General features: G+C 32.0%; 1 protein-coding gene and 1 long non-coding RNA gene across 8 annotated transcripts; one reads left to right on the top strand and one right to left on the bottom strand.

Moving 5' to 3' along the window:
• Positions 1 to 8,747: 8,747 nt before the first annotated feature.
• LOC138190196 (TBC1 domain family member 13) lies at positions 8,748 to 12,677 on the bottom strand. 2 transcript variants are annotated; one of them, XR_011176219.1, is made up of 11 exons: positions 12,180 to 12,676; positions 12,038 to 12,111; positions 11,791 to 11,916; positions 11,382 to 11,535; positions 11,158 to 11,314; positions 10,803 to 11,001; positions 10,540 to 10,741; positions 10,345 to 10,467; positions 10,216 to 10,273; positions 9,909 to 10,065; positions 8,748 to 9,817 (listed from the first exon to the last, which is right to left on the bottom strand). XR_011176219.1 is itself a non-coding variant. In XM_069132829.1 (10 exons), exons 1-10 carry the CDS (start codon positions 12,197 to 12,199, stop codon positions 9,988 to 9,990), a joined length of 1,191 nt encoding a protein of 396 aa, XP_068988930.1. In that variant the 5' UTR covers positions 12,200 to 12,677; the 3' UTR covers positions 8,748 to 9,987. The 2 variants fall into 2 exon arrangements, 1 of the variants encoding a protein (XP_068988930.1); XM_069132829.1 differs by having other exon boundaries at positions 8,748 to 10,065; positions 12,180 to 12,677.
• LOC138190197 (uncharacterized) lies at positions 12,585 to 15,113 on the top strand. 6 transcript variants are annotated; one of them, XR_011176224.1, is made up of 5 exons: positions 12,585 to 12,685; positions 13,632 to 13,695; positions 14,147 to 14,301; positions 14,383 to 14,588; positions 14,653 to 15,113. It is a non-coding gene; the product is annotated as an uncharacterized LOC138190197 (long non-coding RNA). The 6 variants fall into 6 exon arrangements; XR_011176221.1 differs by lacking the exon at positions 12,585 to 12,685 and having other exon boundaries at positions 13,318 to 13,695; XR_011176223.1 differs by lacking the exons at positions 12,585 to 12,685; positions 13,632 to 13,695 and adding an exon at positions 13,702 to 13,907.
• Positions 15,114 to 15,783: the final 670 nt, after the last annotated feature.

Genomic DNA, 15,783 nt, shown 5'->3' with positions numbered 1-15,783 from the left:
ACTCCCCATTGAATTAATCTAAGCTATATACGATTCAACTGTTAGCTACTATTGAAATTTATGAGCGCAGATCGTATCTTCTTTGGAAATTGATTTAAACCAAATTATAGCACTATTATATACTTTTATTAAGTATTGTATATAGAACGTACTGACAGCGAGAGTTCATTGAAGATCTAAATTATTACAAGTATTTTCTAAATCATCGATGAGTATGAGAAATATCGTACATATCTAACATAGCATTAAATGACAATAAGAATATCAACGTTGATGAAATATTAAATAATACAGATTTCAAAGAAGAAATGTTAACCTACTTAGAAATACATAGAAACTAAAAATATCTTCATAGTATAATAATAGCAACTGGCACAAATGCACCGACAGTGATGAGTGTCATAATATTGACTAGCAACAATGCAATGTAGTCAACGCTTGACAGTCCGTTAAAATCCCTTCTTATTCTTCAATTAGATCCGCCTTGACTATCGGTACCCGTCCATCATGCTCCCTTCTGAGCGTTTCTGGTGTTTCTTGTTTGTGAATCCGTATTTTTGACCATCATCCCTTAATCTTCACCCTTGTTTCAACACATTGTAGATACGCAAAAATATCTAATTAAAATGATTGCTGAGGATAAGCTTTGTTTGTTCTTCGTTTATTTTAAATTTCTTACTTCGAAAGAACTGTATAAGTTTTTGTTTCTTAGATTATTATGTTCCAAATGGGGTTTATGGGATATTAAACATGTTCGCGAAGAAATTTATGGTGAATTACTCGTTAGAGTTAATGGATAAATAGATAAGTAGGATAGTAGGTAAATAGTATCAAATATTCAAAATACTTTGTTACATTCACGCTTCATACATTACTTCGTACATTACTTCACACTTTGTTGTTTTTTATCTAGAACTATTACATATTGCATTTGTTTACTTATTTCCTTTTTTATTACCTAATATCTAGCTATCTGAAAAATTGACATTACGCACAAAGTAAGAACAATTAAAAATCTAGTTGGTAATGAATATATCCATCATTCATTGTAGCGAATAATAACCGGGAAAACCGGAAAATTTCTAATGATCGACTAGTTTATATTTCTGTTAGCTCACGCAACATGACGTCGTGATTTTCTCTTTGTCACATGATCTATAGTGTATTAACGCGTCAAAAGATGTTTGTCGGAGTTGCCAATGGTCAAACTTTGTCAAGATGCCATCGCAAAATCTTGTAAAGAACATTTCAGCCTTCTTAAAGCTTGCTATTTGCCACGTGCTGTGGTAAACACTATAATTACACGGTTAGTTTACGACTTTTGAGATGCGAAAATATTATGATATCGCGATAATGGCAAATTACAGGCAAATAAATGTGTTAAAACATCACAAACATTTTATATTCTCTCTACTTGCGAGTAGTATACGTAGTTAGAAGTAAAAATGTATATCGATGCTAAAAAAAATCTGTAACAACACGCGCGAACACAAATTTCAATTGTTATAAAAATAATTGCTACAAAATACGAAGTACCAGGATTCCGCTTAATCGCAGAATGAGAAGTAAATATACATATGTCTCCTAAAAGATATTTACTTATGAAAAACAATTAAAATGTGGCAAGTATAAGCAAAACATAGCAAAGGATTCTTTATACCTATATAATACGATACATACAGCTTATATATTTTCTTTAATTTTCAAGAAATTTCGTAATATTTATTTGAGTTGCAACTGAGACTAACAAGACTACACCAGTCGTAAATGTTTAATACGGAAGTTAAATATTCTTCTCATTTAAGTTACTAAGAAAAGGTAGGAAATATTAAGAATTTCTAGGCTCATAAACTATTTTCCCTGACGGTAATAAGCATTTAAGGACCGCTTGTTGACTGTACCTTATTGTATAATTTTCGCTGTCAGAAGTTAGGGAAGTGTTTGGTCCAAGAAATAGCTTAGTCAGAACTTAAGATAATTCAATAGGGATACACAGATGCGGGTTCAAGAAGGATGCCCCTAGAACATTACCGTTCCCATCAAAAATGGGACGCAATATTGTACACAAAATTGCACGGACAGACTAAACATGTCCTTTGCCTTCTGCTTTGCATTCTTCGTCATCTGGCGTTGGCCTGATAATGCTCCACATTATATTCACCTCTTTAAAAATTTCGAAACTAACTGTAATGAAATTGTCCCGTTTCAATAAATCATAAAATTGTGTCAGCATCGACATTACTAATGCGTAAATGCTTGTCACGTCTCATTTATTTCACGTTTTACTACCTTTATTCGAATGTTAGTGTCTATCCGTAGCTTTAGAGATACAACTACAAAAGTCTAGAGAGAAATTTATTTTATTTATTGTTTGGAATGTATTGTCGTACACTGTGTACATTTAAATATATTCTGCAAATTTTTAGAATCTCCTTTATCATAAGTGTTCCATCCCAGTGTAATTTAACAACTTTTACTTTCTACGACATCTGCGTTTTACAAATTCTTTTAATTTGTTTGTTTACTAACTTAAAACGAACTTAGAACCTAACTTAGAACATAACATTAATATTTTCCGGCCTTTTACCAAGCTGTACATACAATACTTTGTAAAAGGACTGACGTTTCGTCCGAAAGATTGAGAGAGGTAGAAGCCGGGAGAAATGGAAAATTTATTGTCGCCTATAAAAATGGCACTTCGAGACTCGTGAAAAATAAACGTTTGATTTACTATTCGGTTGTGGCAATGAACTTTCCATTTAGGAACTTTAAATTCTCCACCTTCCAAAAACAAAAGAAATTTACAAGTAAAGGCCAAGAATTTATTTAGAATTTTCTTCTTCCTTTAATTTATTTTACTAAATTTTTCCGTTTAACAGTTGCTATTTTGAAAAAGAATTTCAACAATATCCTTAATATTTTTTGTCCATATTTCTTCTTGCATCTAGTTACTAACTATACGCAATTTTGCAGTTATTATATTTTACAATCATATCATATTAACGATCAAATCATATTAGCAATCAAGTACAGGATGTACAAAAGAAATCTCGCGCGAAGAAGAACTGAAACGCATACACGTAAGACGAGATAAGAGATAAACGATTTAAAAAGTGACGGCACGTATCTCCGTGCGGTATTACGCGTGCTTAAAAGAGTTTTCAAACCGCTGACATTTGCGTCAATCGTTTCTTTACGCAGATTACGCGTAATCATTGAGAACACAATTAGACAGCGATATTTGCATAACAATGTATATAAGTCGCGATGACTCGACAGTTTTATTGGGAACAAAACATTAATCTTGAAAGTTAAGAGAAGCAGTGCTTACTGCCCATTATGTAGATTTATAAGACTGAAACGTAGGATTTGTTAAAAATGCGCTTCATTGGAAAGCAAGAGTATATAAAAATGCTACAAAAAGTATTGGCATATACGTATGAAACGAAGACGAAATAATTTCTCTTTCATTTATTCCTCTTCCATATTTTTGCACGCGTATGTATAAAGATCACAATTGCGTGAACTTGAAAAAACACTAATTTACGAATACATCTTCCTTTCTTCGCCAAGTTGACTTTAATGATCGGTACCGTAAACATGCTTCTTTCTTTTATAGCGCTATAAACACTTCTTTGATGAAAGCGTACACAAGCGCTTACAACTGCCCTCCGCATGATGCACTTTATTTATTTCAAGTTTCTCGCCAGTAAATACTTCGATAGATTTTAACATCGAATCAAATTATAAAGTACATTATTCACAATTTAACAATAAATTTAACTCTAAAATTGTGAAGATTTACAACGATATATGTGTATAATTGTTTCTTCACGATTATATTACTTCTATTTAAACGTTAATTGCTTCTGACATGCCGCATTGTGCCTCCACTTACCTTTTTATCATAATAATCAAATAATAAATCAAACGAAACATAAAACTATACATTATTATACTAATTTGCGAGATTATAAATTGGCACATAAACTTCGAATGAACGTCATTATCTAGCTTATAAATGGTAAACAAGACAATAGATGGATTATTATCATTTCAATTATTATTATTATCCTGTTTAGGACAAATAAATTCGTTAGTTAAAAGATATATTATCCAAAATCGACAGAATTCATAGATAGCATTACATAGATACATAGATACATTATTTATATGTTTTGATGAATATTAAAAGGCAAAAGATTGAATTAATTACAAACATAAAAGGAGATTTCCTTGATGACCGAATTAGAAAAGGTGTTAATACGTTCGAATGCGTTAGTTATCCCAAATTCCATGCAGAACATTTAGTTATACTGCAGCGCAGTTGCTGTGAGTCGCAACCTCTTGATTATTGCACCTATGGGAAACATGATGGCACATCAGGGCATCGCAACGTCTCGTAACTTTACATAAAATTAGTACCTAAAAGCCCTTTGTCTTCATGGAGCCCATGAAATAACTGTACTCCTGCGAATATTATACCTGGGCAATCGTTACGTTTAATCGAAATAGATTAATATTATAGAAAATTCGGTAAATCTAGAAGGATAAAGAAAAAGTCGCACTGATACAGCTTGTGGAAAGAATTGATACCGTCATTTGGAAAGCGAAGGAGTAAATGTCATAAATATCGTTCTCATTTATGATATTTGACTTGCGTGGTTCTTGTGTAAAGTATTGCTCCTGTGTAAAATTTGTACCTAAAAGCCCTTTGCCTTCATGGAGCCCATGAAATGATTATACTCCTGTGAATATTATACTTGGACATTTGTTACGTTTATTCGAAATAGATTAATACTATAGAAAATTCGATAAATCTAGAAGGATAAAGAAAAAGTCGTAATGATACAGCTTGTGGAATGAATTGAAACTGTCATTTAGGAAGCAAAGGAGTAAGTGTCATAAATATCATTCTCATTTATGATATTTAACTTGCGTGGTTCTTGTACAAAGTATTGCTCCTGTGTAAAATGTGTACCTACAAGCCCTTTGTCTTCATGGAGCTCATGAAATATTTGTACTCCTGATAATATTATACCTGCACAATCGTCACATTTAATCGAAATAAATAATTATTATAGAAAATGCGATAAATCTAAAAGGATAAAACAAAAGTCGTCCTGATACGAGTTGTGGAACGAATTGAAACCGTCATTTGGAAAGCGAAGAAATAAATATCATTCTCATTTGTGTTATTTAACTTGTCATTCCTGTGTAAATTATTAATAATATCGTTCTCCCCCGATACAATGCGGCATGTATACCTCTTTCAAATAGATATCGTAAAATTTTATTGTAAACAATACCATATAAGAAAGGTTTAATACAGATGAAGGTGTGAAAGTGAAATAGTCAAATAATAAGTAGCACGAAGTTCGAATTCACATTCCCTAAACGCTTATTATGTATTTGGTATAATCATAAAATGATTACGATCGGTTAATAGGCAAACAAAGAAATTAACAGAATCTTAACGAAATTTATGGACGTGATTACCAAGTCAAGTATGCAAACAATACATTGCACAATATAAATTCCTTTTTCGCGTATATAATTTATAGCTCAGGTAATCGTTATCTAGTAGACTGATCAATCATATCGTTCCAATCATCGATCGAATGAATCAAATAAATCTAAATTATCTTAAAAAATGCATACGACACGCGCCAATATACGTATAAATTATCCAAAGTGGAATATAATTATAATTTTTTATTTCAAATGTATTTTTTTAATTGCATTCGCAACAACATAAATTTACATAAAAATACGCAATCTAGTAGTGTAATGAACATATTCGTGCGGACGCACTTTATGCATCGCTGTAGCGTCGAAAATAATAATAAACTAAAAATACCAGACGGCAGGGTACAAAAGATGGTAATAAAAAATATTGAGACAAAAAAATGGTAAGACCCTTCCAAAACAAGAAGAAATTTGTGAAAGCTGCCTAACTACGGTAAAAGATAAGGTACGTTTATTTTTAATGCAGGTTTAGTTCATCACTTTTCCTTCGTGTACCAAAAGGTACACGACGTTTTCAAACCGCATTTAAACGGCAATAATTTTATTGCATGGTAATTACGTCTCAACTGCCGTACCTTCGAGGGACCTTTGTCATTGCACGTGTAGTAAGTCCGGAAAATTTTACGACCGAATTTGCCTGAGCAAATTATCCTAACTTCACCCTAACAAAAAATTCGTACTCCGAAAAAACTCAGACAGCGTCAGTTGACCATTGAAAAGGTATTAAGCTGAAACCAAGGCAGCTAAGTACACATTTCGGGAACAAAGAGTGGACGACTGCCGGATAATTTCTTGTATGAATTCGTTCAGCATCAAACTGCATTAATTATCGAAGTTTCTCGATAGCTTTAATTTACTGCAATCACTCATGAATTACACGTATCGTGATATAAAGCGAAAAATTCGATATGAGGTTTACTGCACAAGGTATAAGGTATATAGATGAGCAGGAATAGATTTGGCAACAATGTCAGATGAATTTCAGATGTACAAATAGTACCTTCTGGTTGACAGCAGACGATGAGGACCTGCTAAAGTATAGGTACAGGAATTACCTTGCTGAGCGCAAGGTACAATAATGAATAGACAGTAAGTGTCGTGCTACCTTGAATATTTATTCCATCGTATAAATTAACTTGAGCAATAAATTCGTTTCTTGCGAAACACGTTACAGAAATTATTTGAAAACTGTAAAAATACACGTATCTGAGTTGCTTGATGAAAGATAGGATATATTTTTATAAAAGAAATGAGATAAATGAGCTATTTATTAGATAAATGAGATGGATTATGTATGAAACTAATATGTTCATATGCTCTCTTAAGAAAACGTGTACGAAATTATTATTTAGGTTAAGATATCCTATATATATACATATAAATATGTACATAATATATAGTACGATTTCTATTATATAGGTATGTATAATATAAAGTTAGATTTGATCCGGAGCTTGTAATAAGACTGTCCACGTTAATTTATATCCGCGTTTTATGTTTCGAGTTTGATAATATATCCATGAACCGCCAGCTAGAGGTCATTGGGAATTCGATCATTTGACTCCGCCTATGAGGGCACAGATATTGGGGCACCTCTTTATCTTGTTTAACGTTCGTATGAATGCAACAGCACGGGAATTTCCAGGATAGGTTGTCCTAAGTTAAAGGCATGCCTTGGAACAACCGGTTCGACCACTCTCCAACGAAACCAGGACCCGTTCTTTCGAATAGAATCTTATGGACGTGGTGAAAGATCGAAGACGAGGATTTCAAGATGGTAGACAAATCTTGAATCGTTAGTTCAATTTTGTTGAACCTTCATCTATGAAGTTTGATCTATTTTTAAATATGATGGAATATTTTTGCGATTCATGTGGATATTTATAAATTTTAGATATGTATAGGAACCATGATATTAAAATAACATTTTTACTCGTGATAAAGAAATTAGAAATTTCAAAATTGTTGATTTATATATAAATTGTATTAAATAATATAGAAATCGAATTTTGCATTGTAGATTCGTGAAGTTTGATTGTTACATATCTAGCTTTACTTTCATCTTCATCTTTTTCTACTTCATAACATTAAACTTATTAAAATATTTTTAGTCTTAATTTCTTATTATATTCTTACTTATAATCTTGTATATAGTATTTGCAATCTTTTTTCGTTAAATCCTTCATTTCCTATACAAAGTATGCATTTATTTTAATAAAGTGAAACCACAGCCATCCTAATAGTTTCTCATATAGTAACAAATATTAGCATCTATCTGTAACAATAAATTAATATTAATATGTGTTTGAATGAATCTTTTCAAATTCGTGGAATATTTGTACATAGCGAACCAATCAGCATCATTCGAACACCGCCGAATATTGACCGAAACCAGGTTCGTAGCAGTGATAAGAAAATGAGCGGCAAAACCCTGCGCCGTACGAGCATACAAGTTTTTGATCATTTTCGCATGACAAGAGTTGATTTGGCTCTATCGATCAAACAGCAAAATCAAATCATTGCAGAATTACATAATTACACAAATTATTGTACAGAAAATGATGAATTTATTGTACAATTGTACTGTTACTGCAAATTGACGAAGCATTTAATTGTTTAAAATCCCACCAACATCCACAATCTTCAAATCCTTTTTATCTTCTATTAGTCTAAGGAATAAGTTATTAAAGTGACGAAAATTTTTGATAAAATTGGTGAATATTAAGAGAATAAAACAGCATAAAAAGTATTCGAAACCTTCTGAAAATCCTGGAAATGGTATCATTTACCAAGAAAATTTAAGAGCGGAAAATTTGCCGCACGAATGAAAAAATTTGTAAAGAGACGGAGAGTATACAATCTTGAAGGTGGTAACAATGTGTCGATAATTCTTGGAATTTGATGTCAATTTTCAGAATTTTCGACAGTTATTTCGCGAATATTTTTTTATACAATTTTGTTTAAAATTCCATATGTTCTTAACTAATTTTTTCATTAGTTTCAATTCATTTTATTTATTGCTTATCATTAGTTCCTACTTCAACCACTGCTGGCGGTGCAATCTTATTCTATACTTGGTCGATAACGTCGAAAGTGATACTTAAATGGTAAAACATTCGCAAGTTAATAAATAAAAGAAATCGCAAAACTTCAAAGTTTGAGATAAACAGACAGAAAAGGTGGGTTATAGAATATATATAGAATTGTAAAGAAAACAATTTATGCAAATATAACATTTTTTTATTTTATAAACGCAGAACAAACGACGCAGGTCATTACAAAAATAAGATTACAAAATATAATATTTCACTTAAACACAGTACGTAATTATTGCGCGTACAAACGATAATAATATTAGTGTTTAATGATTACAAAATGTATGTCGAATCAGCCAGTATTACAGACGCATTCGCACATCTTTTATTTTCTTTCTGCGCTCTTGTAATTATTTAATAACTACTAGATTACCTTTCACACCTTTTTCGTTAAGAAATTTTTATGAAATCTCAACTTACTAATAAATGCTTTTTTGAATATCCAAACATTTGTTCTTTTCGTTTTTTTTTTTTTTTTTTTTTTTGGACATAACAAAGGTTAGATGGCTGAATTTTTCATTCACAGCACAGTTATTATGTTTTTCTTAACCCTTAACAAAAGTACTTTTTATTCAAAATGTCTACTTTTTAAAAGTAAACTTGCTCCTTTCTTTTATTGCTATTTACATGTATATATCTTAATCGAATCATTCAGTCAAAAAAAAAAAAAAAAAATAATAAGATTAATGGCGATACTGTAACTTAAAATTTTTTAATGTAACATCTTTTTAATATTTAATTTATATAAAATATTTAAACTCACTTATTTATATAAATTTAAACATGCTAAAGTGCAATCAATTTTCTAGGAAGAAAAATAAAGAAAAAATACTTAAGTATAAATCTTATCAATAACAAATAACTAAATATATCTGCAGAAATGCGATAAGAATCATTGAGTTTACAACTTACTTCATTTCTTGTTAAGGGTTAAATGAGTCTCTTTATCTCGATTAATAAAGAAACAGAGAGCCAAATTCAGATTCTACCAATCCCGCCCTCCCAGATACATACAAATGGAGAAATTTTTATATTTTGGGAGTATAAAACGTTGTTTAAAATCATTTTACTTTTCAACGATTCTTACACGTAATACGATATTTACGTTATATCTATATATGTATATATCTATGCGAACCATTTAGTACGACTCTTTTAGTTCTGATAAGTTGTTCGCGTAAGGATGCTCAGGCCTATGTGTAAGATCATAATTTGCATTGTAGAAATGAGAAAATGAGAGAAATAAGAAGAAACAAAGGGTATAACAGCGTTAGGAATATATACCTTTGAAGGATGTTTAAGCACTCCATTCCAAACGATTCATTTATACTTTCAATTCTTTACGAAACAGCACAATTACACGTTACGATAAGTTCAGACTTTTGCCTGCCAATGCAGCTGCCTTAGAAAGTACTATTTGGATGTCAACCGAAGGAAAGTTCTAAAACAAAATCAGAATAAACATTATGGCATTAAATTCAATAATATTTCGAAGGATATCTTACTGAATATAATTTTTTCGTTTAAGTACAAAAGGTATACGTACATTCAGTTTCAATTTTCTACGTGGTATAAAGGAAATATAACTTACTTGTAAGAGTTTAACATTTGTAGCAAAGTCTCCAGCAAGTAATTGGTCCCTCAAGAGTCTGAAAATTTTCACATGCTTAAATTATATTTATATTTGGGACTAAAATTTATTGCGACAAAAGATACTTACAAAATCATGGCACAGCAAATATGTATCAAAAAACTGAATCTATTCTCATCAGCAAAAAGAGAATCCCAAATTCTCATGACATCGGGTAATGGAAATTCTTGTGAGAGAAGAAGCGTTAGCCATCTAGAGAGAGGATAATTTTTATTTATAAAAATAATAATTTTTAAAAAAAGAAAATTATTTCTATTAACTTACCTGAAGCTATAGTATTGTGGACATAATTCTTGTTGATGCAAACGCATCCAAACTTCAGGATCATTAACTTTGACTTGAGTTGTGAGCTTACCCATCATCGAATTTATTCCAAACTCAGCTTCATCCAGTGATTTTATAAAGAAGTCACGGATCTCACTCATCAGATTGGTGAAGCAAAAAAATGTATCTGCTTCTGCATGTTCTATAAGAAATATGTAAATGTGAAATATAAAGAATTTAAAAGTGTATTTTTCAATGATTACCTCTCCAGTTTTGGTCAGGGTCACAAGCAAATGCGTGATATATAGGTCCAACAATTTCATTCATACCCTGTACATATCCTTGTCCTGGATTTAATTTGGCATACAGAAAGAGTATCCTTTCTAAAACTTCCCAATGAGCTTCACCACCTTCCGCTAGTGGTGCATAATCTTCTGTAGCTTTTCTAATAGATACTGCTATCTATAGGTAAACAAATGAAGTTTTTTCACAACACTAATTTAAGATATGAAATTCAAGTAATTAAACGGTGTTACCTGCTGCTTTCCATCCGCAATAAAGCATAAGAATCGACATTAATACCATTTTTTATTTATAGTATCATTAAATATGAAATACCTTAGTGATACCCAGTCCCTTTCTCTCTACATTTGCACTTCTTAAAACTGTATGTTGCACTCTATGATGTAAACGTCTCTGTCCATTAGCATTTACAATCTCTTTACGTGGATAATCGGTGCCTTGTTGGAAGAACGATATATCTGGACATAATCTCCTACAAATATAATTCATTATATTTCTAATACATAAGAAACTGTTACATCATATGGTCAAAAACATACCTAACATCTTTGTCTATTTGTAGAAGAACTTCATTATCCTTAAAGTAGGTTTGCCACTTACTATCAGGATTTAAATTTAATGGATGATCGTGAAGTGTAACATCTACTCTTTCTCCATCACTATTTGCTTCACCTGGCGTGACAATGAGATCCTCTGCAATGCAATTTCATTACTGACTATTTCATTATTTATACCTTTATGATCGAAAATCACAGGTGAAAAACATCATGAGTTATTTTATTTATATATTGTATATATATATTTATCTTTTATAGAAGAACAATAAAATTCAATATGCTGTTAATTAAATTCACATCAAAACTATCTTTCCATCTGAGTTTGGTATTAATTTATCATATTTTCCATGTGATCTTCAACTGTAAATCAAATAAGAGAAACAAACTGTACCAATAAACGTTTTATAAAGCGTTCTTTTACGAATAAGCGTTTCTGACCAACTGGCTCTTGTTGAAGGTAGATAATTTAATAAAAGTTTCCAGCATAGAGGTCTCAAACCTCCTTCATCCGGTATTCCTATAAATAATCAACCATCAATTAGTAAGCTTTTCTAATCTATCCATTTATTACAACATCCACAGTGGCACACAAAGAAAATTAAAAGATATATATATATACACATACATAAAACACATACCATGGAAGCATAATCGTTTGAGATTAATGAGATCTATTTCTTCAGCGTTTAGTGCATCATCGAATTCATATAATCTAAAGAAGAAACAAGTATATATAACTGAAAATTTTTCAAATCAGCTAAGATTTCGTAATATAATTACCTTTTTCTTAAAATACTCATGGTGACTGTGCGCGGCACATGCGGTGCTTAACAAGAAATCCACTATGTTCTTATCGGCATTCAATAGGCATGTGGGCGTAGAGCAATACCCACTTCTTACATTATTGTCAGTGGCCGGCCAGATTGACAGGCAAACTAACCGCCATTTTTCCTGTTACGCACTGATCGACCGCTTACATCAAACAATGATTCAAGGGTCTCGTATTAGGGTGTGGAATAATCTTTCTTATCATAGCAATATGGCACTTTATACTCGTGACTTCGTAACTACAAGCACGTGAACTACAGTTTCTGCACAATCTACTCGCAGTCGTGGTGGCGGGATAGCAACGGGTAACAAGGGGAAAATACAGGTGTGGAAATCGCTCTCCAAACGGGACTACGTGAAAGTTGTAGTACGCGTATAGTGTTACAAAAGCCTTATAGGTTTTCTTAAAATGGATTTTCGTTTTTTAAATATCTTGGCTTAAACTTTATATGGACCGAGTAACTCAGATGTATGACACATATGCCTCAAAATGTACTGTAGCTATAATGCTACAGTACGTATTTACTACGCGGCTGGTTCGGGTTCAAATCCAGCAGAAGGTTTACTAATTCTCATTTATTTTTCTACTTTTTTTGTTTTCTTTCGTTTCTCTTTTTTACGAATCTTATCATGGAAATATTATATATTACGTATTATATATATTTATAAATATTATATATTGTATTACATATTGCATATTATATACCACATATTATACATTATTTTACACAAATTTCAAACTTGAAAATGCATTTATAACCTAACATATTATCCTAATCGCCTCATTCACAAGTGTAAATATATTATTAAATGATAAAAAAATAGATAAAATGCAAACTTCTGCTGGATTCGAATCCAAACTAGCAGCTTTCTAAACAACTACCATAACGTTATACTATTACTATTAGGTTGTCCGGAAAGTTCGTTCCGATTTACATTTCGATTCAATATACATTTATTGAATTATATAGATGGCATTTTGTTCCACAACCTTTCTCCATCTTTCACGTAACTCGAATATTCCATCCTTCCAGAACCTCTTAGGTTTTTCGGCGAAAAACTTTTCAATATGATCTTTCATGTCGACGAAATTCCTTAAAAATCGAAACGAACTTTCTGGGCAATCAAATAGTTTACAATATGTAGTATTCTATCGAGACTTGAAGCTAAGACAAAGACGAATTAGGACTAAATATTATCAATAATTAAAGATTATAATCAAATCTAATCGAAGAATATAATTAACTATATATAAATCAATACTAATATAAATATATCAATAACTAAGGCTAAATACTATCAAAGACTTATACAAACTATAGTAATACACACATATACTTATTATGTTAGTCTACATATATAGTAATTGCCATATACAGTTGTATAATATGTATTTATGCGCAGAGCATACATAATTCTATTGAGTACATTGCTTGTCGCCTGTGGTTTAGGTCAATCATCAATAAAGGTTGGTATTCTTCCTATAATTGTCGCAATAACCAACGTCTGAAGTCGAACAGAATAGTTGTTCAGTTCGTGAAGTATTCTTTTGTCTTGTAGTTTTCGATTGTAAGTTATAAGCATATTTTCTGAATCTTGAATCAGACCTTGCGCCTCTAAATGTACGAATTTTTCGGTCCAGGTGTATCCAATTTATTTTGTAATTTCGAAGTATTAAGGGTAGGTGGAACTAAACATTAAGCTGTTATCTTCGATGTCTCTTACTTTGGTCCAGTGGTTTCTAATTATTTTCAATATGAGGAGGTCAATTCTTATGATATTAACTTTGTCGTGTAGATCGCCTTTGTTAACATATTTTGTATCAACCTTTGCCCGTGACTTCATTTACGTGGGACTTTGTGAGGTTGATGGATATTTATTATATTTGTTTTATTGTATTTGTTTTTTGCCATCTGTAGACAAGGCCACCATCTCACGTAATATCTGATGCTTTGTCCAGGTCAATTAGTACTGCCCGAAGCATTGATTTATATTGTTTGCCCAACAAATGTCAAATGTAAACTGCGTTGTGCTTGAAACTGTGCCGAGTTTCGAGGATTATGTTGTGCTTATGGTAGATTAGTTACATAATGAGCTTATTGGTTTCAATTTAGTTCGGTGGAATTATGGCTTAGAATACTCTGCTTATTTTCAGGTAACAAACAAACAGCACGATCATCCGACAAGATCATCTTCTTGCAGAGGATTCATGGGGAGAGATTTGCAGTTTCCCATGTTCTAGGAAAGTATTTCAGATTTAAACAGTTGTTGAATGATACTGTGTAGTGGTTTGTTAATGTTAACTACAGCTTCCACATAGTGCCATTTCAAATGCGATTTCCACAACTGTGACTCCCTCTTGTAAGTATTTAATCAAGTGATTTTCCCAACGAAATAGCCAACCTACATACTGGTACACCAACAGGACGAGAGAACTCATAGATACTCAACATACTGACTCAACCGTTTCACATTTTTCGCAAGTGAATGTGGCTGATCTGTAACGTGCATATACATACATACATCCACACACATACATGTATACATATACGCGTACATACATTCGGTGGATACGAAAGTACAATGGAGATGAAACTGCTAATGTAGTAAGTTCATAGGGCATGAAGTAAGAGGCCAAGTGTTGAATGAAGGGTCATTAACATAGCTATCTTTTCATTCGAAGAAGCAAACAGCTGCGAGAATTTGATGACGGAGATAATTTTATGGCGCACATTTCCGTAGTTAAAAGGCTATTTTTGAGTTAACGCTTTCAATTTTCCATGTTTATCGTGTTCTCAATAGCTGAGTCATAATAGTCCCAATAGTTATATTGACTTGTCAATCCTAATCGAAGTTCGTTCGAGTATCACTAGAACTTGTACAGAACTTGTACTGTATATCCTTGGTAGCATCACTCGCACTTTTCTCGCCAAAGATCAGGGTAGTAAACAATGTGTAACGCACGAGCATTCTGATCAGACACTTTCGTTTTGAGACTTGCTAGACATCGAATCTAGCAATGTCAGTCTCGTGCGAGCTTTTTAGAGCTCCAAGCAGTCGTAGAGTAAATTAGTCTCTCAGTAGTCAGAGAGAACAGTTTCGAATCGCTAACATCATGAAGCAGTTTCCGAAGAGCTTGATATCGTAGATTAATTTACTCAGTCGGTAACGTTAGACGAAGCAACGGATCCTCAAGACATATTAAATGTATTAAGTTTAATGCAGAATATGTTAATAATGAAGGTAGAGATGAGGAATTAGGTGAAGAAATATTAAATTCAGATGTTAGGGGCAAAAGGGAAAGAAAACACGATAGTAGATAATACAGAGACAAACTTAACTGCGCATAGGAGAACAATATATTTAACAGTACATTCATGATTTTGAATTTTGATTTTGAATAATGTGCAAACAAACTAATGAAAAACTATAACCTGGACGATAAAGTGAACTCTGTCAGGCGCTTTTAGATTGCCGTGTAGAAATGAGAACATAAAAATTCTTTAGATTTTTGTCTGGTCGGTTTTGTGCGATCAATAAAATGTATGTCACATCA

This window comes from Bombus flavifrons, chromosome 3, assembly GCF_040668555.2.
Source record: "Bombus flavifrons isolate JBK064 chromosome 3, iyBomFlav1_principal, whole genome shotgun sequence".
Taxonomy (NCBI): Eukaryota; Metazoa; Arthropoda; class Insecta; order Hymenoptera; family Apidae; genus Bombus; species Bombus flavifrons.
This window is presented reverse-complemented; position numbering and strand designations above follow the sequence as displayed.

Excerpts from the sequence above, each read along its gene's own strand:
- LOC138190196 (XM_069132829.1), bottom strand. The coding sequence starts at position 12,199 with ATGAGTATTTTAAGAAAAAG. Across the intron at positions 11,917-12,037 it reads CAAACGATTATGCTTCCATG|GAATACCGGATGAAGGAGGT; the intron begins GTATGTGTTTTA and ends GATTATTTATAG. Across the intron at positions 11,002-11,157 it reads AGGGACTGGGTATCACTAAG|ATAGCAGTATCTATTAGAAA; the intron begins GTATTTCATATT and ends GTTTACCTATAG.